The sequence below is a fragment of the Ursus americanus genome, chromosome 2 (genome assembly GCF_024610735.1).
Source record: "Ursus americanus isolate L20-20 chromosome 2, mUrsAme1.1.p, whole genome shotgun sequence".
Taxonomy (NCBI): domain Eukaryota; kingdom Metazoa; phylum Chordata; class Mammalia; order Carnivora; family Ursidae; genus Ursus; species Ursus americanus.
In genome coordinates this window covers 6856457-6881258 of record NC_142128.1, presented here as the reverse complement: position 1 = coordinate 6881258, position 24802 = coordinate 6856457, and the positions used below count along the sequence as shown (strand labels likewise).

General features: G+C 43.8%; 2 protein-coding genes across 2 annotated transcripts in view; one reads left to right on the top strand and one right to left on the bottom strand.

Annotated features, from left to right (window-relative positions):
• The window catches only part of AZGP1 (alpha-2-glycoprotein 1, zinc-binding), a 43518-nt gene extending 42509 nt beyond the window's left edge, over window positions 1–1009 (bottom strand). The window contains exon 1 of the mRNA XM_045773756.2: window positions 866–1009. The gene's annotated coding sequence lies outside the window, so the exon portion shown is untranslated. The remainder of the gene's footprint in view (window positions 1–865) is intronic.
• A 33-nt stretch (window positions 1010–1042) lies between these two features.
• TRIM4 (tripartite motif containing 4) lies at window positions 1043–22994 on the top strand. Its single transcript, XM_045773753.2, has 6 exons — window positions 1043–1654; window positions 6802–6897; window positions 7521–7751; window positions 12329–12351; window positions 12588–12685; window positions 16176–22994. The coding sequence occupies exons 1-6, from the start codon at window positions 1262–1264 to the stop codon at window positions 16757–16759; spliced, it is 1425 nt and encodes a 474-aa protein (XP_045629709.1). The 5' UTR covers window positions 1043–1261; the 3' UTR covers window positions 16760–22994.
• The last annotated feature ends 1808 nt before the right edge of the window (window positions 22995–24802 follow it).

Here is a 24802-nt window from a genome sequence, read left to right as displayed (position 1 = left end):
AACCCCACTTAAAAAAACTTATTTCCTTTCCACCCACTCTCTGGTCCCATCAGATTATTCATAATATCCTCCTTCAGACTCTTAGGGCTCCATTCTCCAGGCTTTGTCCTGGTCTCGACTCCTCAGGTAGGAGGGTCAGGAACTGCTCCAGCAGCTGGGGCTGAAGCTGCAGGATATGCTCCTTTCTAGCATCTTAGATAAGAGCCATTCAGTAGATCACCCGAGTTGGCTTAGAGCATCCCATACCCACAGACCTCCCGCGAGCTGAACCACCTAAGACACTGCTGGAAAGTCTCCTATCCAGGTAAGATCATTTAACCCTAGATTAACGTAACCCTGACGTAACTGTTAGAAAGCCCTATCTGCGCTGGGTGAGTATGACCCATGCTCTAAGAACGAGCTTCTTTTATGTTTGTCTCCTGTGTTTGGAAAGAAAGAGAGGGAAATCAAGGTGGCAGGGTGAACAGCCATCTCCCCACTAGCTCGTGGGGGCTAAACACTCCCTTTCCTGCTCCCTTCTCCGAATACTGGCTCTTCAATTCACCCAGCTCCTCCGACACCAGGAGAATACGGGGGCTTCGCGGGGGCAGTAAAAATCCCGCTTTTCCAAGAACTCAACTAGCCCTTGGGGTTGGAGACCGAGAACGAAGGCTGAATGAAAAGAACGGACTTAGGGAGAGCAAGCTTAACACGCCCAGCGCCTTCTTTGCCCCCCACCCCAGGCCCAGCTGCACAGATCCCTCTAGACCTCCTGGCCCTCCAGGCCCTGGGGCCGCTGCAGGCCCAGAACGCCCGCCCCGGTTGCAGCTCGCCGAGGCCCGCCGAACTTAAGTCACCCGGACCGGCGAGCGGACGCGGACCTCACCTCTCCCGCCTGAAGTACAGGCCAGACTCGTTAGCGCCTCCCCGCTTTGCTCTTCCAGGGGCGGCTGACGAGGGCTCCTCACGTCCTTTCTAGCCGTCCCGGAAAAAGTTCCGCATCTCTATTGTTGGCCGGAAGGGCAGTCCGCGTCCCGTCGTGCCCCGCGGCCAGGTCCGGGCCGCCTCGCCAGGCGCTCGCGTTGCGGAAATCCTGCGGCTGCCGGGCGCGCGCTCAGGCCCCCGCAGCGCGCGCACAAGGGAGGGCCCGGCCGGCGCGCGCGCGCGGGCTTGCTCCCAAGCCCCCGGGGGAGAGGCCGTACTTTCCCCTCCCGGCCGCGGGTAGTGAGCCGGCGGCGCCCGCGCCTCGCGTCCGACCCCGACCCCTGCGCAGAGAAGCACCATGGAAGCGGAGGACCTGCAGGAGGACCTGACCTGCTCTATCTGCCTGGACTATTTCGAGGACCCGGTGTCCATCGAGTGCGGCCACAACTTCTGCCGCGGTTGCTTGCACCGCAGCTGGGCGCCGGGCGGCGGCTCGTTCCCCTGCCCCGAGTGCCGGCAGCCGTCGCCGCTCGCCGCGCTGCGGCCGAACTGGGCCCTGGCCCGGCTGACGGAGAGGATGAGGCTCCGGCGCCAGGGCCGCGTGCCCCCCAGCCAGTGCGACCGCCACCGGGAAGCGCTGCGGCTCTTCTGCGAGGACGACCAGCGGCCCGTGTGCTTGGTGTGCAGGGAATCCCGGGAGCACCAGGCGCACACCATGACGCCCATCGATGAGGCCTTCTACAGCTACCGGGTGAGCTGGCCGGGCCGGGGCTGCAGTTCTTCCCCGGAACGCGTACACTTTACCTCATTCTCATGAAATTCCCACGAGGTGGCTGCTAGTCCCACTGAAAGTACGACCCCTCGGCCCCCAGATGCAAAGAAGTTAAGCTTCACACCGATCTCAGAGCTGGGCTTAAAACTGGGATGGGGAGGGTCTGCATAGAATTTTCAAAGTACTGGCCCCTGGGAGCTCCTAGTTTAAGACAGTCATACCGAGAGGGTGTATACCAGTGCTGTTCAATAGAAACAGGATGCGGCCCACGTAAATAATAAAACTTTCCTAGTGGTAAAAAGAAAGGTGATGCTAGTTTTAAAACTATATTTTATCGAACCCAATTATCCAAACTATTATCATTTGACAGTAAATCGCTAAGAAAAGTTATTAGTGAGATGCTTTACTTTTTCATAATAGGCCTTTGAAATCTGTGTTTACGTTTACAGCACGTGTCAGTTGAGACCATCCACATTTTGGGTTCTCACCTGGATAATGAGTGCTGTATTGGACAGTGCAGGTGTATACCTACAGGTGTAACAGACAACTGATGATTTGGGAAAAGCCAGGCTTGGAGTGATGAAGCTGGGGTTTGTTACCAGCTTCCTTCATCAGTTGGGGAAAATCACTTAATGTTTTAATTTGGAGATTATCTGTCCTATGTTGTGGGTTAAGGAGTTTCAGTTGAATAAATCAGTTTGTCTTACTCTGCTCCAGCCACACTGCCTTCTTGCTTTTGTTTCAAGCCTGTTCTCTTTCTCTACCCCCACCTTCCATCCTTTACATCTTTTTAGCTTTTAGCTTGAAGACCTTCCTTGATCATCCTTTCCAGAGTAGTCCTACCCCCTTCTATGGTGTAACTTCAGTGGTCTCCAACAGAATTGGTTTCTAGTAAGTACTGGTTGAATACACGAGTTTAATGATACAAGTTAAAGTGTTTTGTAAACTATAAAATGCTGTACAGTTTTATCCATTGATTACAAACAGGAGTTATGCAAAGTGGCGCTACAAAGTATACATCCACCCAGTAACTCGGTACTGTATGCCAGGCACTGTTCTAGGATCTGGACATAAACGGATAAGAAAGACATAGGCCTTGTCTTGTAGGGGACATAAGTATGTAGACGAGAAATTTCAGTGTGTGAGTGAATTATCCAGGTTTGTATGGACTACATCGAAGGGCTGAGATCGATCAGTGAGGAGTGAGAAGTGGTGTCACGGAGTTGAATGTGAACTCACTCTTGAAGGCTGAGCACAATAGGCAGGGAGAGGATATTCCGGCCAGGGGAACAGCATATTCCGCAGTGTGGTGGCTTGGCATGGCATGTGATAAATGTAATGGGACTGGAAGTTGCTCAATACTTCTGGAGTGCAGAGGGAGGAAGGACGCTGGGAATTAGAGTTGAAGAACTGCTTGGTGTTGCCCTCCTGCCCTCTGGTGGCAGTTTCTGTTATTGCAGGGAGCGAGTCTTCTAATGTCCCCAGAGTTCCCATTTTTATTCAAGGGCCCCATTCCGGGCCCTATTCAGAATCCAACTACGGCAGGGTTCCAAAAGACTTAGGAAGAGTCTTGGCATAGAACCAACGAAACAGGATATTTCATGCATACTGGAATTGTTAAGGGCTTTTAAAAAATAGAAAATTCTACTTAAAAGATTATTATTTTTTCATTATTAAGCAAAAGTGAAAACTTAAAATCTTGGTCTCATTCAGAACAATTACTTATCTGATTACAGGCCTCCCATATACATCTAATTTGACAGTGATCACAAAGCAGCAGTTATATAATTGATAAAGGAATACAATTACTTGAAATAGCTCCCCAAGTAGCATGATTATGTACCTATTTAAGTTAACAATTAGGGGTAATAAATAGATTACATAATGTGAGACAACAGTGTATTAGAAAGAAAATAGCACAGGTGATTTTGTGATGTACAAACTAATTTCATCCCCCCCTAACATTTTAATATGCAATTTCCAAGCAAACATGAAAGTTGGAAGACTTTTGTAATAACAGCAGTATACCCTCATCTAGATTCTGCCATTAGCATTTTACTCTATTTATCACCTACCTAGCCATCTTTTCTCTGCATCCACCAATTCTTACTTCCTTTTGAGGCATTTAACATTAACTGCAGACTTCCTCCTATACTTTAGCATGCAAACCATCAGTCACACTTAACACTTGTGTGTATTTTTTGAAGTAACATTTGATACAATTAAATATGCACATCTTTAGTGTACATTTGCTGAGGTTTGACAAATGCATACACCTGGGCACCCTAAGCCCTTCATAAGATAAACAGCATTACCGGGGCGCCTGGCTGGCTCAGTCGGTGGAGCGTGCGATTCTTGATCTCGGAGTTGCAAGTTCAGGCCCCACATTGGGTGTGGAGATTACCTAAAAATAAAATCTTAAAAAAAAAGAAAAAAAAGAACATCATCACCCCAGAAAGTTCCTCCACCCTCTTTCTCAGTTAAGCTCTGCTTCCTCCCCCCACCCGACCACTGTTCTAATTTTTTCCCACTGAAGATTAGTTTTGCCTGTCGTGGAACTTCATATAAACAGAATCATACAGTGTGTACTCCTCTGTACAGGCCCCTTTTGCTCAGCATATTTTGAGATCCACCCATTTTGTACGTATCAGTAGCCCGTTCCTCTTTACTGCTGCGTCGTGTTATTTTCTGTGAACACGCTGCAGTTTTTTTCTCCATCTATCACTGCATACCTGGGCTGTGTCCAGTTTTTGGCTCTTACGGATAAAATGGATGTATTCTCATGCAGGTCTTTCTGTGGACGCACGTCTAGGAGTAGAACTGCTGGGCCTGGGATTGACATATGTTTAGTTTGATGCTGCGTGCCCTTCACGCAGCTACCGGCATCATATGAGAGCTCTGCTTCCGGGCTGTCACTCTCGTCAGTGATCTCGCTTTGTTTTAGCCATTGTCATTTGTAAATGGCCAGAACAGTGATACCTACTAGTTTTCATTATTCTCCTAGGGAAGGAAAAAAAAAGCTTGCCATGCTTATTTCTTAGTTCTGTTCATTTCTTTTTCTTTTAGCTTTTTATTTTGACATATGTTCACACTTAAGAAAGCTGCCCGAGGCCACTCTTCAGCATTTGACAGTCTTCACCAGTTTTTATTTAAATTTTCTCTTGCTTTGGTGTAGAAGAAACCATGCTCTCTTGGTTTTTCACCAGCCACCACTCATCTTAGCTTCTTGGCAGGATTTTCATCCTCTGCACACCCCTTAAATGCAGTTGTTCCCAGTTCCAGCCTGGATCCCCTTCTTGATAGACTCTTACTGGGGGATTTTACTCACACCCTGGCTTCACCTGCTGCCAGTGCTCTAACCCCCCAGTCTGCTTCTGCAGCTCAGATCTCTTTCTTTTCTTTTTTTAAAAGATTTTATTTATTTGAGAGAGAGCAGCATGTGTGCACAAGCGTGGGGGGAGGGACAGAGGGAGAGGAAGAAGCAGACTACCCCTTTGAGCCGGGAGCCTGACACTAGCTCAATGCCAGGACCTTGAGATCATGACCTGAGCCGAAGGCCGATGCCTCACAGACTGAGCCACTCCAGTGCCCTTTAGATCTCTTTCTTGACCCTTAACTGCTAACTGTACCCATTGGGATGTCCCCCACACAGCTCAAACTCAATTTATTCAAGTTAAATATAGTTTCCCACCTTTCATTTACATAACACTCATTTCCCTGTATTTCCGAATTTTGTAAATAGCCCACAGTCCTTCTAGTTGTCAAGCCAGAACCCAGGGGCTAAATCTGGACTCCTTCCTCCTGTAGCTATTTGGTTACCAGTTCCTGCTGGTTTTCCTTTTTTTTTTTTTTAAGATTTTATTTATTTATTTGAGAGAGAGAGTGAGAGCATGAATGCGGTGGGGGGTGGGTGGCAGAGGGAGAAGCAGACGCCCCGCTGAGCAGGGATCCCAGTGCAGGGCTGCATCCCGGGACTCTGGGATTGTGACCTAAGCCCAAGGCTGACGCCTAACCCACTGAGTCACCCAGGCCCCCCATCATTCAGGATTTTAAATTATAAAATGGTAATATGCCTTTTGTAGAAAATCAAACAAAACAGAAATTTATAAAATTTTAGTCCTCCCTGCCCCAACTTCCAAGACATTTCTATTCCCCAGAAATAGCCAGTGTTAATACTTAGGTATATATTCTTCAGATTTTTCTTCTATTTAAATACAGACACGCACACAGCGGCACCTGGGTGGCTCAGTTGGTTGAGTGTCCAGCTCTTGATTTCAAGTCACGGTCTTCGGGTGGTGGGATTGAGCCTGGTGGGGGGCTGTGCGCTCAGTGGGACGTCTGCTCGCTATTCTTTCCCTATGCTCCTCCCCCTGCTCACGCATGCCTGCTCTCTCTTTCTCTAAAATAAATGAATCTTAAAAGAAAATACACACACACACAAATACATACACATTTATTCTTTTCAAAACAGAAATATGCTCTTGTCTTACCGCTTAGTGTTTTTTTTACTTAATATAACATGTCAGTATACCGAGAGCTACCTGAGGTTGGTATGGAGTAGCAATACACCATAATTTATTTAGAAATTCCCCACTGATGGATAATGAATCATCTGCAGTGAACATTACTTTATGTATTATTTTTGCCAGTGTTTCAGTGCACAGATTATGGGAAGTAGGATTATGCACATTTTAAATGGTTCTAAATCCTTTCAGTTGCCCTTCAGAAAGATGGCACCTTTTTTTTTGTTTTGTTTTTTTCTTGCACGAGAATTTATTTTAAAATTTATTATTTTTTATTACTAATGATGTACCGTATGTTGGCTAACTGAACTGAACGTGGCACCTTTTTACAAAAATCTCTTACTGTTGCAGTGTCAGAGGCCTCGCTTACCAGTTGTAGGTATTCCTTAATCCTTTAACAGTTTTCATTTTTTGCCAAGTCAGTAGGCAGACTCTGCATAGTGTTATGAAGAGTTCAGACCAGAATGCTTTGTTTACCGAGGTCTGTAACTGTCTTCAACATTTTCTTAACCTCCTTCCCTGTTTGGATTAGATGACTTTTAGCTCTCGAGCAAGCAGGACGCCGGGGGAGAGGGTTTCTCTAATGTGTGTTTCTGCCGGCAGGAGAAGCTTCTAAAGGCTCAGTGTAGTCTGAAGGACAAGATGAAGAAAGCCATATACTTTCAGGACATGGAAGTGAAGAATGCTACCGAGTGGAAGGTAATAGCAGAAGCCGTGGGGCATTTCTTGCCCTTGAGGCCCTTTGGTGTTGCTGGGAAGAGTTGTCAGACTCCTTGCAGATAGGGTGATAGAATAGGACGCGTCTCTACTGACCTGTGGTTTTGGGGGATGGGAGTTTCACAAATTTTATCGCCATATCTCTAAGGTAGTGCCCCTCTCCTTCCCACTTTTTCCTAAATACACTCCCCAGGTTGTCGTTGGTTTGGGTCCATGGCCCTGTGGAAAGTAAACGGGCTTTGCTTTCAGAGATGCTAGTTTCATTGGGAGGCACGATGTGCACGCGTACACACCTAAGGGTTTAACGCAACTAAACTGCAGGTGTTCTGGAGGCGAAACTAAATAATAAATGTGAACGTGTATTTTAGTTTCAAAAGTATACAAACAAGGCGTTGCCATCAGTGGTGGGGACTCAGACGTTACGAGAAGGAACTCATACTATACAGGCTCAACAGTTGAGCAGAAATCTGTGCAGGGTGGGCAGGCGCTTTCTGGAGGCGGGGATTAGGAGGGCAGCACCGTGGGTGGTTGGGGGGTCGCGTGCACGGGACGGAGGAGCAGGGGCCGCGCAGAACGAGGCCTGAGCAAATCCCCTCCGGTTCTAGGAGAAGATGAAGAATCAGCGAGTAAGATTCAGCGCAGAGTTTGCAAAGCTGCACCGATTTTTGGAGGAAGAAGAAAAACTGTTTCTTCAGAGCCTGAGCGAAGAAGAAGAAGAGCTGAAGAAGAAACAGAACGAGAACACTTTAAAGCTCCATCAGAAGATCACTTCCTTGAAGCAGCTCATCTCCGAGGTCCGGGAGAAGAGCGAGAGCCCCACCCTGGAGCTGCTTCAGGTGGGCCGGGCGGGGAGGGGGTGGTTAGCACCCCTCCCTGAGCTTCGCTTGTCTTCACAGCTACATGTCTTTCCTGGGGAGCGGGTTTCATAGAAGAAATGTTTTCTTTCTGTTGATAATTATGTGACTACTATCATTAAAGAATGAAAGATTCACCTTTCAGAGGAAATTAATGTGAAAGTTAGGTATGCTGAGCTCAGGTATTATGAAATACCTGGGTTAACTTGGTCTAATAGTTCACCTAGGATCTGAAGCACATCTAAGACTTGTCCATTCATCTTATTAGTACATTTATAATTCTTTGTTAAAATAGTAAAACAAAGCAGACCTAAAATCGCAAAGTAGATAACTCTATCAACAGTTTCTAAGATAAATTTATCTTTCTTACTAATTTTTAAAATATATTTTATTATTGTTTTTTAATGATTTTTATTTATTTATTTGACTGAGAGAGAGAGAGAGACAGCACAAGGAGGCAGAGCAGCAGGGAGAGGGAGAAGAGCTCGACGCCGGGCTTGATCTCAGGACCCTGGGATCATGACCTGAGCTGAAGGCAGAGGCTTAACTAAGAGCCACCTGGGTGCCCTCTTACTAATTTTTAATCATTACAATCATAGCTTGATAATAACTTTGCTCTTAGATCCAGATTTTGATTGGTACATTCATTTATTTATATTTTTAAAAGGATTTTTTATTTATTCATTTGAGATAGATAGCAGGAGCAGTGGTGAGCGGCAGGGGAAGAGGGAGAAGCAGACTCCCCGCTGAGCAGGGAGCCTGACATGGGGCTGGATCCCAGGATCCGGAGATCATGACCTGAGCCACCCAGGCGCCCCTGGTACGTTCATTTAAATAATTTCTAATACCCAGCAACCTTTAAAAGGTTATAATTCTAATTTATTAGTACTTAGGAGTGTCTGGCTGGCTCAGTCAATAGAGCACGTCACTTCTGATCTTAGGGTTGAGTTCAAGCCCCACATTGGGCGTGGAGTCTACTAAAAAAGTAGAAAAGTGATTCATTGGCACTTAGATTTGGGACTTCTAAGCCAGTTTATTATCAGTAGTCCTTCCTTGGAGTTAACTTTTACCTTCATATCCTCAGCAGGTAAGTGTCCTTGGAGCTATTTCAGTTTTCGGATAGGATCCAGCATTTGTGACTGTCTTTTTTTTTTTTCTGCTGAGATAATTCACCTTTGGTCTTAGATCCCTCAGAACCTCTCTTCCATATGTGGAAGAAATGTGGAAGGTGTGACTGAAGAGGAAAGAACCATTGAAGGGGCCCTTCAGTCTATGATTGCTTTTTTTTTTTTTTCCTCATCAGGAGACAACATTCTCTTCTACCTTTAAGGAAGAGAGACACTGGAACCGACTCGCCAGTTATTTTTGGCAGGAAATTGCTAGCCATGAAGTTCCAGTTACATATCCAAATGTATGCTCTGGCAGAATCTTTGAAATAATACATTTAAACGGGTTTTCAATATAGGTTTAGTATCTACTCAGAATCTGAAACCTCAAAGGCACACATGAGCGGCAGGCAGAATGCTTACAAAAGAGTGTGTCAGCCAATATAGGGCAAGGGTGGGTCAATGTTTGAAGGAGACAGAACTGGATCAGAGAGTATCAGGGCCTGAGAGAACTTATTTTGCTCATCTGTTCACCCGTCCATCTATTTTTCCTTTATTCCTTCATTTTTAGCCCATAAGTCACTTCCATTCTTAGAACTATAGACACATTAAAAAAAAAAAAAAAAAGAACTATAGGAACATCAAAAAAATACTGTTGTTCCTAATTTTCACCTTTTTATTTGCACGTATTCTTGCATAATACACAGTATTGCTTTGGTTTATGTATTTTTAATTTATGCAGCGATTTAATCTTGTGCATTCTGTCTCTTGCACTGTTTTTATTTTTTTTTTATTATTATTATTTTTTAATAATGATTTTTTATTATATTATGTTAGTCACCACACAGTACATCCCCGGTTTTCGATGTAAGGCTCGATGATTCATTAGTTGTGTATAACACCCAGTGCACCATGCAATATGTGCCCTCCTTACTACCCATCACCGGTCTATCCCATTCCCCCACCCCCCTCCCCTCTGTAGCCCTCAGTTTGTTTCTCAGAGTCCATAGTCTCTCATGTTTCATTCCCCCTTCTGATTACCCCCCCTTTCTTTATCCCTTTCTTCCCCTACTGATCATTCTAGTTCTTATGTTCCATAGATGAGAGAAATCATATGATAGTTGTCTTTCTCTGCTTGACTTATTTCACTAAGCATTATCTCCTCCAGTCTTGCACTGTTTTTAAGATCCATTCGTGTTGCCGTATGTACGTTGGACCCATGTGTCCATCTGCCATTCTGCCAGTTCCTTCTTCCAGTGATGGAAATCCGGGTTGCCCTAACAGCGTTACCACGACAAGTAATGCTGTGGTGACATCACTAGTATCTGCTCTTCTTGTTTTTGTTACTAGTTCTTGAGTTTGCTCCGTAGCTCCAGCTCGTTCTCAGCCTCTGGAGTTGGCATGCTTCGCTCATCTACATTGACCCTTTCTTCCGCTGGTGAATGTTTTTAAGCTGTACTTTCACCTTTAAGTATTATTTGTGTCCATGGATTCAGACAGCATCGTTTTTATCGTCATAATACAATAAACATGTTTAAAAACATTGTAAGGATAACGTCCCTGCAGAAAAATGTATAAATCATAAACTTGACAGATCATCACCAAGGGACCCATCCATGACACCACCAGCCAAGTCAGGTAATGGAACACGAGTAGCCTGCCAGACACCCTCTGCGTGGCCCAGTTAGGACCCCTTCCCTTTTCTGTGAGGCTGTTCTCCCTCCAGACTTGTCACACAGTCTCATCTTGCCTGTTTTTGAATATGTGCTGCTTTTGCTCAACATTATATTGTGAGATTAACCCATGTCTCTGTAAATGCAGTTTGTTCCCCTCACTGCGTAGCACTCCCAACCTGGAGTGAGTTTGCTCCCCTGGGGCAGTGTTGGACACCTTTTGGTTGTCACAACTTGGGGGTGGCTCCTGCCAGCATCTAGTGGGCGGAGGCCATGGATGCTTCCGAACGTCCCATGATGGTCGCAACACGGCTCACCTCTGCTCCCAGCAAAGACTCGTCCAGCCCCCAATGCTCATAGTGCTGAGGCTGGAAAACCCTGTGGTAGAGAATTCCGGTGTATTAATAAACCAAAACATACTACTCACTGTACTGTTAGCACAATTGGGGTTTCTAGTTTTTACTGTTCGTAAAAAAACAGTTATGAGCCTGTCTTCTTTGGTGCCCTTGTGTCTACCTCTCTGTCAGTTGTGCATCTGTGAAAGCAATAAGCAGTTCCTAGTCACACGGCGTGCGTTGGCGCCTCCATAGTAGACGATCCCCAGCTATTTTCCAAAGGGGCTGCTCCTGTTGCCGCTGTTACGTGCAGTGTGGGAGCGACCCGGCGGCGCTGTAAGCTCGGCAGTACTTCGCCTGCTCGGGGCTTCAGCATCAGCCGTCCCGGGAGGTACAGAGTGTTACCCCAGCCCCTCAGTCAGCACCCCTGCCCTCCTCCCAAAAGATGGATGCATTTCCCTAACGACTCATGAGGTTGAGTACTTTTTCATGCGGCAATGAACCATTTTGATGCTCCTTTTTTTTTTTTTAACTTTCTTGAGATATAATGTACATCTTATAATTTACCCTCTTAAGTGTGCTTTTCATAAGTAAGTGATTTTTTTACAGTTTTACCAAGTGTGGAAGCCTTACCGAAGTCCAGTTTTAGGGCATTTCCATCACTGCAGTAAGATCATTTGTGCTTGTTTATAGTTCATCTGTTCCTGCTTCCAGCCCCAGACAAGCTACTTTCTGACTCCATAGATTTCCCTTTTCTAAATATATCTATAAACAGTCATACAGTATGTGATCTTTTGTGCCCAGAATCTTTCACTTATAATGTTTTTGAGGTACATTCATGTTGTAGCATTCATTAGTATTGTATTTGTCATCCTTTTTAAATTCTGGAATAGTATTTCATTATAGAATATGTCACAGTTTATCAGTTCACCAGTTGATGGACATTTGGGTTATTTCCACCTTGGGGCTCTTAGGAATGATGCCGATGTGAACATTCGCCTGCCATTCTTTGTCTGGACAGACACTTTCTTTTCTCTTGGGTAGATGGTAGGAGCAGAATTGCTGGGCTGTATCGTATATTTATATTTAATTTTTTAAAAACTGCCAAACTGTTTTCCAAAGTGGCTGAACCATTTGGTATTCCCACCGCATCCTCACCAGCACTTGTTATTGTCTGGGGGTGAAAGAGAATAGATGGAGAAGTAGGCAAAAAGCCAGGAGAAAGAGTAGGGTTTCAAGAAAGGGATTGGTTAACATTGTCAAACAGTGCAGAGGGGTCATGTGAAGAAAGAGACACTGTGTGTTCAATCCATTGGCTTTGGCAGCATGAGATCATATGTGACATTAACAAGCTCGGCCAACAGAGAAACGCCTGCGCGCAAAGATGAGTAGCAGGTCTTGGGCAGAGGGGGCGTAACTTGCTTCTGTTTTTCTTCTCTTCACAGAATCCAAAGGATGTGTTGACCAGGTATGAGCTGCTGCTTTTCATGGGGGCCTGAGCGGAGGGGAAACAGGCCTAGGCTCCAGAGAACAGTCTGGGCACACCCTGAGAGTCTGTGGAGGAGGAATTCCACTGCTCACTTTCGCAAAGGGAAATGGGCAAGCAGTGGTCTGAGCTTTGGGCTTGGAAGCTTCAGTGGGAGTTGGGGGCCTTGGCTGTCCGAGTTGCCTCCTAAGGAGAGCAGCATTCTGTACTTTCCTTAGGAGTGACAGCCAGGATGTGAACTATTCTCCTGAAATTCTAACGATGAAGACTGTATGCCAGATACCGATGATGAAGGAAATGCTGAAGCGATTCCAAGGTGAGCAAGAAGTCTTTAAAATAAGAGAATAAACACTGAGAAAAGTCTGGAAAGGAAAGAGGAAACGGAACATGCAGCTAGCCCGAGGGTCGGAGAAATGGTGATAACTAGAATACATGCACATACGCTTCGTTTAACAAGCATTCACTTAACGCATACCACGTATTATCAGGTGCTAGTGATACAGAAAGAAAACACCTATTTCTAGAAATTTAAGTAAATTGGAGAGACAGACCCCTATCACTTACTGTAACATAGTGCGATCTACTGTTTATCATGTGTATAAGTAAAATATTATGGAAAGTCAGAGAAAGAGCTCTGTTGGGGGTGAAGTAGGGAAGTTTTCACACAGAGGTGACATTGCTCTGAGATTTGAGGGATGAATAGGAGTTTGCCAAGTGGAAAATGGAGGTATACTCGTGTAAGCAGAGGGAGCAGCATGAGCTAAGCTGTGGAGAAAATGGAGGGGAAGGTATCCAATGTGACTAGACATTGGTACATTGTGGGGAAAGGCAGGAGCTGAGGTTGAGATCGTGAATGTAGGAAAGTCTGAAGATCGACTTACTGGATCTCCAGGGAAGTGCCAAGGCATGTAGGTGTTGTAAACGCTACACAGGCAGTTCCCTTGTGCACATCCCTGAGGAAGAACCACGTGCTGGATGTCTGCTTCTGGCTAAGATGAGGTAACGGGGACTGGATTTACTCTTCAGCCTGAAACTTAGCTAACTAGAAAACTAAAATAAAACAGACACAGTATATGAAATAACCGTCTTCCCAACCCTGGATATAGGCAGTACAGGACAAGGAAATGTGAAACAAATGAGGTGAGCTCTAAGATGGCTCCAGCCTCCAGCCTTAAAAGAGCTTCCAGGCCGGCATGGCGGCATGGGGGAGGGTAGTGGAGGTGGAGCCAGGTGGAGGAAGGAGCTGAGTCCAGGGAGGACAAAGCAGTGAGAGCTTGTAGAGTACTGGACAGAGCACTGGCAAGGAGAGAGCCATCCAGAGGGTGATGGTCTGCAGAGGTGCCCCCCGAGTATTCAGCACAGTACTGACCAGCAAGTGCTTGGGAGAAACTACCTGAGGCCAATGAAGGACGTGTCCAAAATGATTCGAAGGAACAGTTCCTGGTGCACCCACGGGGCCCAAACAATGCCTGTTCCTAGCAGCCACACTAGAAAACTCTTAATTCCTGGGAAAATCTTGCCTCATTAGTGGGGAATAATTAACCCTACATGAAGCACTGCTTTGGACCCACCTTATAAATCATGAACACCAGATCCAAAGGATCGAATTATTTCCAGGTTACTGAATCCCAGGACAAAGCTCAAGAAGATTTTAAAAAATGAGTACGTAACTGTCAATTCACAATGTCTGGCATCCAATCAAAGATGACCGGGTATGCAAAAAGGTAGGAAAGCATGACCCGTAATGAGAATAATTGATTGAAACTGATCCAGGATTGACCCAGATGTTAGAATAAGCACAGAAGGACTTTAATACAGTTATTATAACTAGACGTGAAAGATCAAAAAAATCCCAGATCAAACCTCTGGAGATAAAATTACAGTGATTGAGAGGAATACACTGGTTGGGATTAACAGATGATTAGATGTGGCAGAAAAAAAGATTAGCGAATTTGAAGATGCAGAAGTGGAAACTACAAAATGAAACACACAGGAAAAAACCTTAAACTATGAAAAGAGCCTTGGTGAGCTGGGGGACAATCTCATGCAGTCTTATGTGTGGTAAGTGGGACTCTTGAGGAGATGAGTACGATGGGGATGAGACAGGAAAATACCCAAAGGAATAATGGCCCTGGGGTGCCAGTGTGGCTCATTTGGTTAAGTGGTTGCCTTCAGCTCAGGTCATGATCTCAGGGTCCTGGGATCAAGCCCCGTGTTGGGCTCCCTGCTCAGTGTGGAGTCTGCTTTTCCCTCTGCTCCTCCCTCCCCCATTCATTTTCTCTCTCTCTCTCTCTCACATAAAATCTTAAAAAAAGTCCCAAAATTTCCCAAATTTGGTGAAGACTGTAAGTCCACAGATCCAATAAGCTCAACAGCCCCTAAGCACAAGAAATATGAAGGGCACTACACCAAAACCAGTGTAAAGAGAACATTTTTGATGTAAGAAGAGAAAAAGGACATGTTACTTGAGAAAAAAAAAGATGATGTTCCACTTCTCTGAATTTACCAAACATTTAAGAAATAAATCATGAACTCTTAACAAAAAACTAAAGAGGGAACAAGGCCCAGTTGATTCTACGCAGCCTGCATTATCACGATATCCAAATCAGACAAAGACATTACAAGAGAAAAGGGCTGTAGATCAGTGTCCTTCATGGACACAGAAGAATTCTGAAGATAATTTTAGCAAATTGAACCTAACAACGTATTTTAGATAATTCATCACAACCAAGTGGGTTTTATTCTGGAAAAGCAGGGTTGGCTTAACATTTGAAAAATCAGTGTAATTCACCATATTAGTAAACTAAAAAAAGGAAAACTATATGATCACTTCAGTAGACGCAGAAAAAGCGTTTGTCAAAACCTAACATCCATTCTTGATTTAAAAAATATTGGGTGTTATATGCAAATAATGAATTGTTGAACACTACATCAAAAACTAATGATGTCCTGTATGTTGGCTAACTGAATGTAACAAAGAAAAATACGGCTCGATAAACTAGAGAGACATGGAGAGTCTGGGAGGAAGAGGATTGGGAATCGGGGAGGCCAGGGAGGAAGTCAGACAGTTGAAGTGGGGGATGCCAGAGGTCTGAATGAAGATAGTGGCAGTGGGATGGAGAAGAGGCAAAGAACCCGAGTGGTATTTCAGAGGTGGACTTGATAGGACTTGGTGACAAATAACCCATCCAGGGTCAGAGGGAGAGAGGAGTCAGATAACCTTAAGATTTCAAGGGGTGAGTGAGTGGGTAGAGGTAGTGCTCTTACAGCTCAGAGAACACAGAAGAGAAGAAGTCTGCATGGGAAGGGGCAGGAGTCCCAAGAGGATAGAAGGGGACTTAGGATAGTGAGTTGCATTTTGAGTGATCTGTCAGGGGCCTGTGGAGGGGCTCAGTGAACAACTGGAACCAGTGAAGAGAAAACGTGTTAATGGTGCTACCTCTGTGTCCCAGTGCAGAGCACCAGCCTGTCAGCCATCTTGGTCTGGTCCTGGTTCAACAAGTCAGAATCTGGTAATGTTTCTCCCAATTTGATGCTGATTGTGAAGACTCAGGGCCACGAGAAATAATGAGCTCCCTGTTTTTAGATCTTAGTCGTTTAGAGCAGAAGGGAAATGAAGATTTCACTGTGCTTAGGCTGTACCATGGCCTGCCAGGCCCAGCCAGGGCTCCGGTGAGAGGCAGTGGGGAGTCTCATCCCTAACAGTTCTTGTTAGGAGACGCCTGGAACGGAAGCTGGAGAAGAGGGGAGTTTCTGGAGGAGGGTTGGTGGTAAGCTATAAATCGCCTCTCTCATTTTCTCTGCAGTGGCTGTAAGTGTGGTTGAAGACACGGCTCATCCCAAGCTTGTCTTTTCCCAAGGTGGGAGATATGTGAAAAATGGAGCATCAGCCAGTTCTTGGCCGTTGTTTTCCTCAGCATGGAGCTACGTTAGTGGATGGAGGAACTCTCAGAACACACAGTTTGTGGGAAGATTTCAGCACTTACCCTGTGTTTTGGGAAAAAACATTTTCACTTCAGGGAAACATTACTGGGAAGTTGAGAACCGAGATAGCCTGGAGATTGCCGTGGGGGTGTGCCGGGGGGACGTCATGGGGCTTGCTGATGGTTCAGAAATGTGCCCCCACGTGGGCATCTGGGCCCTCAGTTGGGGTTCTGCTGGCTATCGGCCCCTGACCAGCTCTCCTGTAAGTCCCACCAAGCAAGAGCCTGCTCTTCAGCGGGTGGGAGTTTTCCTAGATTCTGATGCTGGGGACATCTCCTTCTACAGCGCTGTGGATGGCACACATCTACACACCTTCTCTTGTCCTCTCGCCTCCCGCCTCCGGCCATTTTTTTGGTTGAGTCCATTAGCATCTTTAGTCATCCCGGCAGTGACGGCTAGGAAATGAGGCTGTTCTTCCCCAGTCCAGGGACGTGCATCCCTGGGCCCCCTTCCCTCACTTCATGCATGCTGGTCCAGGCAGCACATCCGTACCGTCCATGCAGATTTCAGTTTCACGTTTTGTTCGGCTCCCTGCACGTGCTGTGCACAGACAGGGATGGCAGACCCCGTTGGGTGCCTTTCCAGCAGCCACTTGTTCCACTTCCCTCCTTCTCTTCTGGTCCTTCCTAAAGGAACTGTGCAGTGAGCACCCTCCCTGCACTTGAGGAGAGGCAGACCCATGTGAGGCAGTGCTGGCCAGTGAGCTGGGGTGAGACATTTTCTCAGGTGCTTCTGGGGAAAGATCCTGTAGCTTTAAAAAAGAGGTGTTTGAGGAGACAAAGCCCCTCTTCTGATGTTAGCAGCTGTCTTGGAACTGAGGAGAGCACAGTAACAGTGGTGAGGAAGAAGAAACATGGCCTTCGTTGGCATCGTTGGACTGTTGGAATTTCCTTAATCTGAAATTTCCTATTATAGAAGATGATTGCTCCCTTACCGTATAAGGCAATTCAGGTTGCCTTTTGGTTTAGGATTGTCTCACTTTCCCTGAAATTGGACATCTTTTGTAGACTGTTTCTATTCAGTCAGGTAGTTCCTCTTCTCTCCAGGAAGTACTGATGACCTCTCACTCTTCTGGACCAGAGAGGTGAGGAAATCTTCCCTTATTCCGCCTGCGCAGTTACTCCTCTTCACCTGACCATGTCTGTGCCCTCAAGTGTTCATTTTGTTATCCGCCTGTCAGATTCTTACATTGTATACACACGGTATTAACGTCACGCCTAAAATGTTGGGAGACACTTGCTAAGTACTCAGATCGTGCTGCCGGCATCCTTGGTAGTGCTCTCCTACGACTCCTGCAGAAGCTTGGTGGGAGAGGGAAACTCAAATCCTCTTCCTGCAAGTAAGAAAACAGAACTTTGGAGTAACTCAGTAATGTGTAGCTGGCAGATGGGAGTGCTGGGACTAAATGCAGATCTGTGTGAGCTAAAAGCCTGTGCTCTTTTCTAGCCTATGTTTATTTGTAAGCGTCTGTTGAATGCTGGTTGTCGGTCAGCATCACCTTTGTTTCAGGTTTTTATTTTAACATGTTTTTATCCGTATATATATACTTTCCCCCATTTTACCTTCTCTAGATTATAAGCTCTCAGAGGATTGTAACAGGTGCTGGGTAGTTATTTTAAAAACAATGATTGTTTTCTCTCTGGTTGTAAAAGTCATGCACTTATAATAGCAAATTTGGAACATACAAAAAGTGTAAAGAAGCTGGAAGTTATTGATAATCTCACCACTTCTAACATTGTAATGTGTTTCCTCCCAGACTTTCAGTAAAGTTTCTGGCAGCGATTTAACCAGGCTTCTTATGAAACTTCCAGTAGCCTCCCTGACCCCTCCTCCTCTCCTATGTCCCTGCCCATCCTAGCTTGTTGTCTTCTTCAGCCTGAGCAACCCCCTCATTCAGTGATTTCTGGTGAGTTCTCCTTAACTTCCCAAGGTGCTTGCTGTCAGGAGTTGAATTGTGTCCTCCAAAAAGATATGATGAAATCCTACCTGTGACAATGACCTTATTTGGAAATTAAGATAGGTCATTAGGGTGGGCCCTAATGCAATATGTCTGGCACCCTGATAATTAGAGGGCAATCTGTGGATATACATGGAAATGCCGTGTTTAGACACAGAGGGAAGATGGCTGTGGGAGAGACTGGAGTTATGCTCCCACAAGCCAAAGAATACCTGAGGCTGCTAGAAGCTGGAAAAGACAAGGAAGAACCCTTCCCTAGAAGCTTCCGAAGGAGCATGGTCCTGCCAACACCTTGATTTTAGACTTCCAGCCTCTAGAACTGTGAGATAATAAACTTCTGTTATGTCAAGCCACCCAGTTTGTGGTTTGTTACAGAGTCTTAGGAAACCAGTATGCTTGTCCATCAGGACTTCCTCCAGGATCTGCCTTACTCATTTCTAGTCCTTGGGAAACTCATCACTACCTTTCCTCCAGCCTCCTTTGGGGCTGTTGAGCCAGGTCGACTGGTTCTGTTACAGAGTCTTCCTGTCTAACTTCAGGTGGGCTCTTTGAGCTGCTTGGTGAACACACTTTTTATTTTTTCATCGCCTGACTTCCTTTTACATCTCTGGTGGCAGTGATTCCAAACCATTTCCTCCTTTCTAAAGGCTTCATGAGCCCACCTTCATACTACTGTGGGGGAGGCAAACTTTACCCCTACCAGTCTTAGGTTTTCAGCTGGGACTCTAACAAAAAGTCAGGTTAAGAAGAGAAAAACAGTTTATTAACACATGCAGCACACACCATGCAGGAAAAACCTCAAATGAAGAGTAACTCAAAGTGGAGGCTTAGAATTCTGGCTTACGTAGTATCTTTAACAAAGACCCATACCCTTGTGGAGAAATGACAGGACAAAGGAAAAACAGTCTTAGCCTTCCAAGGGTGGCAGACTGTGGGAAGGTAAATGCATGTGAGGAAACTAATGGAGTAAATGTTTGTTTGCAGATTCCTGGTTGGTGCGGTCGCCAGCAAAAGGACAATTTATATCCTGCCGTTTGGCAGAAAAGGGGGAGCTTTTTCTGGGTTCGCTGCTCTTAATTGCCTTCAGCTCAAAATGATTTTTATGTCCAAGAGACATATTTTGGGCTGACACATTCGGTTTCCTTCATTATTATTAAAGAACTTGCATCTTTTACTGAGAAAAATATTCTTCTCTTACTCTACCTATTTTATTAACGTTCTTTTTCTTTTTTTTCTTTTCTTTTCTTTTTTCTTTCTTTCTTTCTTTCTTTCTTTTTTTTTTTTTTTTTGCTTCTTGGGAGTCTTGATATTGGCCCCTCTCAGAAATGGGATGGGACACCGGTATCATATTTACTAAAAATGAAATAAACTCTTATGATGCTTCTGATGTACAAACAGGATTGAGAATGAGCTTGTAATAGTTTTCAGTGTTACTTAGGGATTTCTCTGAGTCTTTACTGTGTTAATACATTATGACTTACTGGAAGAGGTAATTATTACACAGGATTTCTCAAGCTTATTTCACCACAGAAACTAGCTCAGGGAGCAGCAACTGAGACTTCCCAGAATACAGTTTGGCAACGACTATTTATCCTACACTTTCTTCAGATGATCTTTGACTATCTCCGATTTCAACCCACACAGTAGGTATGCTGTGTGACCATGGATAAGGCTCTGCTAACATCTTCTCCCCTGGAGACTAGGCTCTTGTTATGTAAAGCATTCTGGGCACATTTTCAATGATTTCTATTCCTCCTCCTGCCAGAGCCAGGAGGGCATCTTTCTCAACTTTTCATCCTAAGAATTTGGTGGGGTTCCTGGAGGTAAACCCACGAATATATGCTCTTCACCCCTCCAACACTGCAGCTCCCAGAAATTTCTTACCCTTAAGCTAGCTCACACTCAACCTCCAGCAAGTCATCAAAATTACTATTTCAGTATTCCCACAAGTTTATGGCTCCAGTGGATTTTGCTTCAGGTAAGGAGATCTCAGCTTTGACTCTGGATTTGCCTGTCTATTCAGATCTTGGGGTAGCAGTTTGCCATGCAACCTCAGTTCTCTGGTGGGTCCAAGAAAAGCCATTGATTTTCAGTTTTCTCATCTTTTTCTTGTAAGGATAGGAGTTATGACTTGTAGAAGCTGAAGCTGCAAGTCTATCAGAGTAGGCTTCTTGTAGACCTCTGTAGTGGTTGTGTCCATTTTTCCGAGGGGTTTTAGACAGCTGGTAAAACATTTCTGGGTGTGTTTGTGAAGGTGTTTCCAGGAAAGATGAACATTGAATAAAAAAGATCCTTTTCACTGAAGTGGGTAGACATCATCCAATCAATTGAGAGCCTGAATAGAACAAAAAGGCAGCAGAAGGGCAAGTTGGTCTTCTGCTTGAGCTGGGACATCCATCTTCTGCCCTGGGACATTGGTACTCCTGGTTTTTGGTCCTTCAGACTTGGACTTGGACTTAGACCATTGCCACCCAAATTTTGAGCCTTTGGACCCCAGCTGGAACTTACACCATTAGTTTCCCTAGTTTCAGGTCTTTGGACTTGGACTGAGTTATACCACCAGCTTCCCTGGTTCTCTAGCTTGCAAACAGCAGACTGTGGAACTTCTTGGCCTCCATGATCACGTGAACCAATGGCCATTGATCATCCTATTGGTTCTGTTTTTCTGGAGAACTACTGGCTTTTTTTTTTTTAAATCATCTAGTTTTTCCATTCTTAATTGTTAAACTATTCACCTTTAAAGTTACTGTTTCTGGGGTACCTGCACCCTGATGTTTATAGCAGCATTATCAACAATAGGCAAACTATGGAGAGAGCCCAATGTCCACTGACTGATGAATGGATAAAGAAGATGTGGGGTGTGCATGTGTGTGTATATGTATTATGAATATTATTGAGCCATTGAAAAGAATGAAATCTTGCCATTTGCAATGACATGGATGGAACTAGAGAGTATAATGCTAAATGAAATAAGTCAGTCAGAGAAAGACATACCATATGATCTCACTCATGCAGAATTTTAGAAAGAAAACAGATGAACATATGGGAAGGGGGTAAAGAAAAAAAGGAGAGAAGGAAACAAGCCATAAGTGATTAATGATAGAGAACAAAATCAGGGTTGATAGAGGGAGATGGGTATTAAAGAGGGCACTTGCTGTGATGTGAAAAAAGAGAAAAGTTACTGTTTCTTTCCAACCTGGGCCCAGCAGAATGACTCCCTGAAAGAAGGGTGGTGAGAAGAAGGGCTGTTCTGTCATCAATGAGGTAGAGACTACACCATCAACATTCACAAGCATCTATGGAGTGGGTTTCAAGAAGCCAAGTGTGCCCCCTTAGGCATTCAAAGAAATCTGGGAATTTGCCATGGAGATGGGAACTCAAGATGTGCACACTGACACCACTCAACAAAGCTGTCTGGGCCAAAGGAATAAAGAATGTTCTATACCATATCCATTTGTTTAAAAAACATACTGAGGATGCAGATTCACCAAACAAGCTCTATATATTATTTACCTATGTACCTGTCATGACTTTCAAAAATCTACAGTTAATGTGGATGAGAGCTAACCTCTGATTGTCAAATAAAGGTATAAAACTGCAAAAAAAAAGTTACTGTTTGATATAATTGGATAAAATATATTGTTTTGCTAGTTCTTTTATATTAGTTTCATTTTTTCTAAGTTTATTTTTTCCTTTTTCTGCCTCCCCTAGTTTTATCATGTATTTTAAAAATAAAATTTTATTTCCTCTACTTACTATTTATACTTTTTTAAAGAAGGTTTTTAGTCATTACCATAGGGTTTACAGTGTACATTTTTGAAAAATGTGAATCAACCCTGAAGGAACAGGTCACTTAATGTGTGGTGAAAGACTTTATAATAGTAGACCTTGTTTTCCAGTCCTTGTGCCATTGTTATCATACATTTTGCTTTTACATAGGCAATAAATACCCAATACATTGTTATTTTTAATGCTTTAAACACTTACTTGCTTTAAACATCTTCTGGTATATTGAAAGTGTAAGGAGGTATGTACTGGCTAATAATAATAATAATAATAATAATAATAATAATAATAATAATAAAAGGTGGAAAGGAGACACAATGAAGAAACCCAGGTAACTGAAGACTCACAAGAGATTTTTGGGAAAATGACGTAGTAGCAACAGACTACATTCCTGGGGCCAAGAGAGACCCCCAGGAAAGACAGAAAATCACAACTCCTCTGGAGTCTGGATATTGACAGTTTACTCTTCAGTTCTTCATGACCTGGCCTCTTTTCAGGGCTAAAAGAAAGAACGCAGAAGATAGGTAATTCTGAAATAGAAAAGATTTCCAGAGTCAAAGGGATCAGGGTCCTTTGAAAAAACTTGAATGTACAGTTCATCTGACTTTCCTCAGTTCTACCATTATCAGTGTCATGGTGTACTTATATGGAATGCTTGTTGACATCATCCCAGTTTCAGTTTCTCATTTAGCATGACATACACTTTCAGTCTTGCTTCTTTACCCATTGTAAAAATCTCTGGCTTTTAGTTGAACTGTTTAGTCCATTTATACTTAATGAAATTACTGATGTAGTTGAGTTTAAATCTATCAAGTTGTTTTAATTTTCCCCTCTTTGCTTTTTCTCTATTACTCTTTTTGTGCCTTCTTTTGGGCTAATAAAATATTTAAAAATTTTATTTCATTTCAGCTTTTGGATCTCTTTAGAGCTATACTTCTATTTAAAAAATAGAAGATTTTAAATTTGACATTCTGGTCAATTGTTCTTCAACAAGTGTGCCAAGAATACAGAATGGGGAAATTATAGGCTCTTCAATAAGTGGTTTTTGGGAAATTGGACCCTTACACAAAAAACTTAAAATGGTTTAAAGAATTAAATGTAAGATCTGACACTGTAAAACCCCTAGGATAAAACAAAGAAAAATCTTGATATTGGCCTTGGCAATGATTTCTTAGATATGATACCAAAAGCACAGGCAGCAAAAGCAAAAATAAACAAATGGGAGGGGAGTGGGGGGATGGGGTAACAGGGTGATGGGTACTAAGGAGAGCATGTGTTGTGATGAGCCCTTGGTGTTATACACAACTAATGAATCATTGAACACCACATCAAAAACTACTGGTGTACTATACAGTGGCTAACTGAACATAATAATAATAAAAACCAAAAACAAATGGGATTACATCAAACTAAAACATTGCACAGCAAGGCAAATAAACAAAATGAAAAGGCAACCTATGGAATGGGAGAAAATACTTGCAAATCATGATCTGATAAAGGGTTAATAACCAAAATATGTAAGGAATTTCTACAACTCAATACCAAAAATCAAATAACCCTATTAAAAAAAGGGCAAAGGGTCTGGGTAGACATTTTTCCAAAGAAGACATGAATGGCCATCAGGTACATGGAAAAAGTGCTCAACATGACTAATCATCAGGGAAATGCAAATCAAAACTGCAATGAGATACTGCCTCACATTTATTTGGATGGCTATTATCAAGAAAGCCAAAGATGATGGGAAAGAGTATGGAGGTTCCTCAAAAAATTAAAAATAGAACTACCATATGAGCTACAAATCCCACTTGAAACTATATATCCCAAAGACTTGAAATCAGTATCTCAGATATCTGCATTCTCATGTTTACTGCAGCATTATTCACAACAGCCAGGGCATGGAAGCAGACCTATATGTCCATCAGATCATGGATATCATGATGAATGGATAAAGAAACTGTGATATGTACATACAATGAAATATTTGCCTTTTAAAACAGTTTTTTTTAAGAGAGGGAGAGAGAGTCCTAACCTGCAGGCTCCATGCCCAGTGCAGAGCCTGACATGAGGCTTGATCCCATGACCCTGAGGTCATGACCTCAGCTGGAATCAAGAGATGGACACCTAACTGACTGAGTCACCCAGGCGCCCGATGGTCCTGCCATTTTTGACAACAAGGATGAATCTGGAGGACTTAGCTAAGTGAAGTAAGTCAGACACAAAAGGACAAATGCTACATGATATCACTTATACGTATAAGGAATCTAAACTAGTTAAATTCATAGAAGCAGAGATTAGAGGGTAGGGGGAGAAATGGGGGCATATTAGTGAAAGGGTGTAAAGTTTCAGTTATACAACAGGAATAAGTCCTAGAGATGTGCTGTATGGCATAGATCCTATAGTTAACAATACTGTATTGTACACTTAAAATTTTGCTGGCATAGATTATAGTGATGGTTTCATGTATGTACATTTATCCAAACTTATCAAGTTTTTTTTTAAAAGATTTTATTTATTTATTTGACAGAGAGAGACAGCGAGAGAGGGAACACAAGCAAAGGGAGTGGGAGAGGGAGAAGCTTCCCGCCAAGCAGGGAGCCCGATGCGGGGCTCAATCCCAGGACTCTGAGATCATGCTCTGAGTCAAAGGCAGACATTTAACAGCTGAGCCACCCAGGTGCCCTGAAACTCATCAAGTTTTATTTATTA

What these genes read in the sequence shown, in the direction of transcription:
- TRIM4 (XM_045773753.2), top strand. Translation starts at nt 1,262, where the DNA reads ATGGAAGCGGAGGACCTGCAGGAGGACCTGACCTGCTCTATCTGCCTG. An exon ending in AGGCCTTCTACAGCTACCGG is followed by an intron (nt 1,655 to 6,801) that starts GTGAGCTGGCCG and finishes TTCTGCCGGCAG; the next exon opens with GAGAAGCTTCTAAAGGCTCA. An exon ending in AGAATGCTACCGAGTGGAAG is followed by an intron (nt 6,898 to 7,520) that starts GTAATAGCAGAA and finishes CTCCGGTTCTAG; the next exon opens with GAGAAGATGAAGAATCAGCG.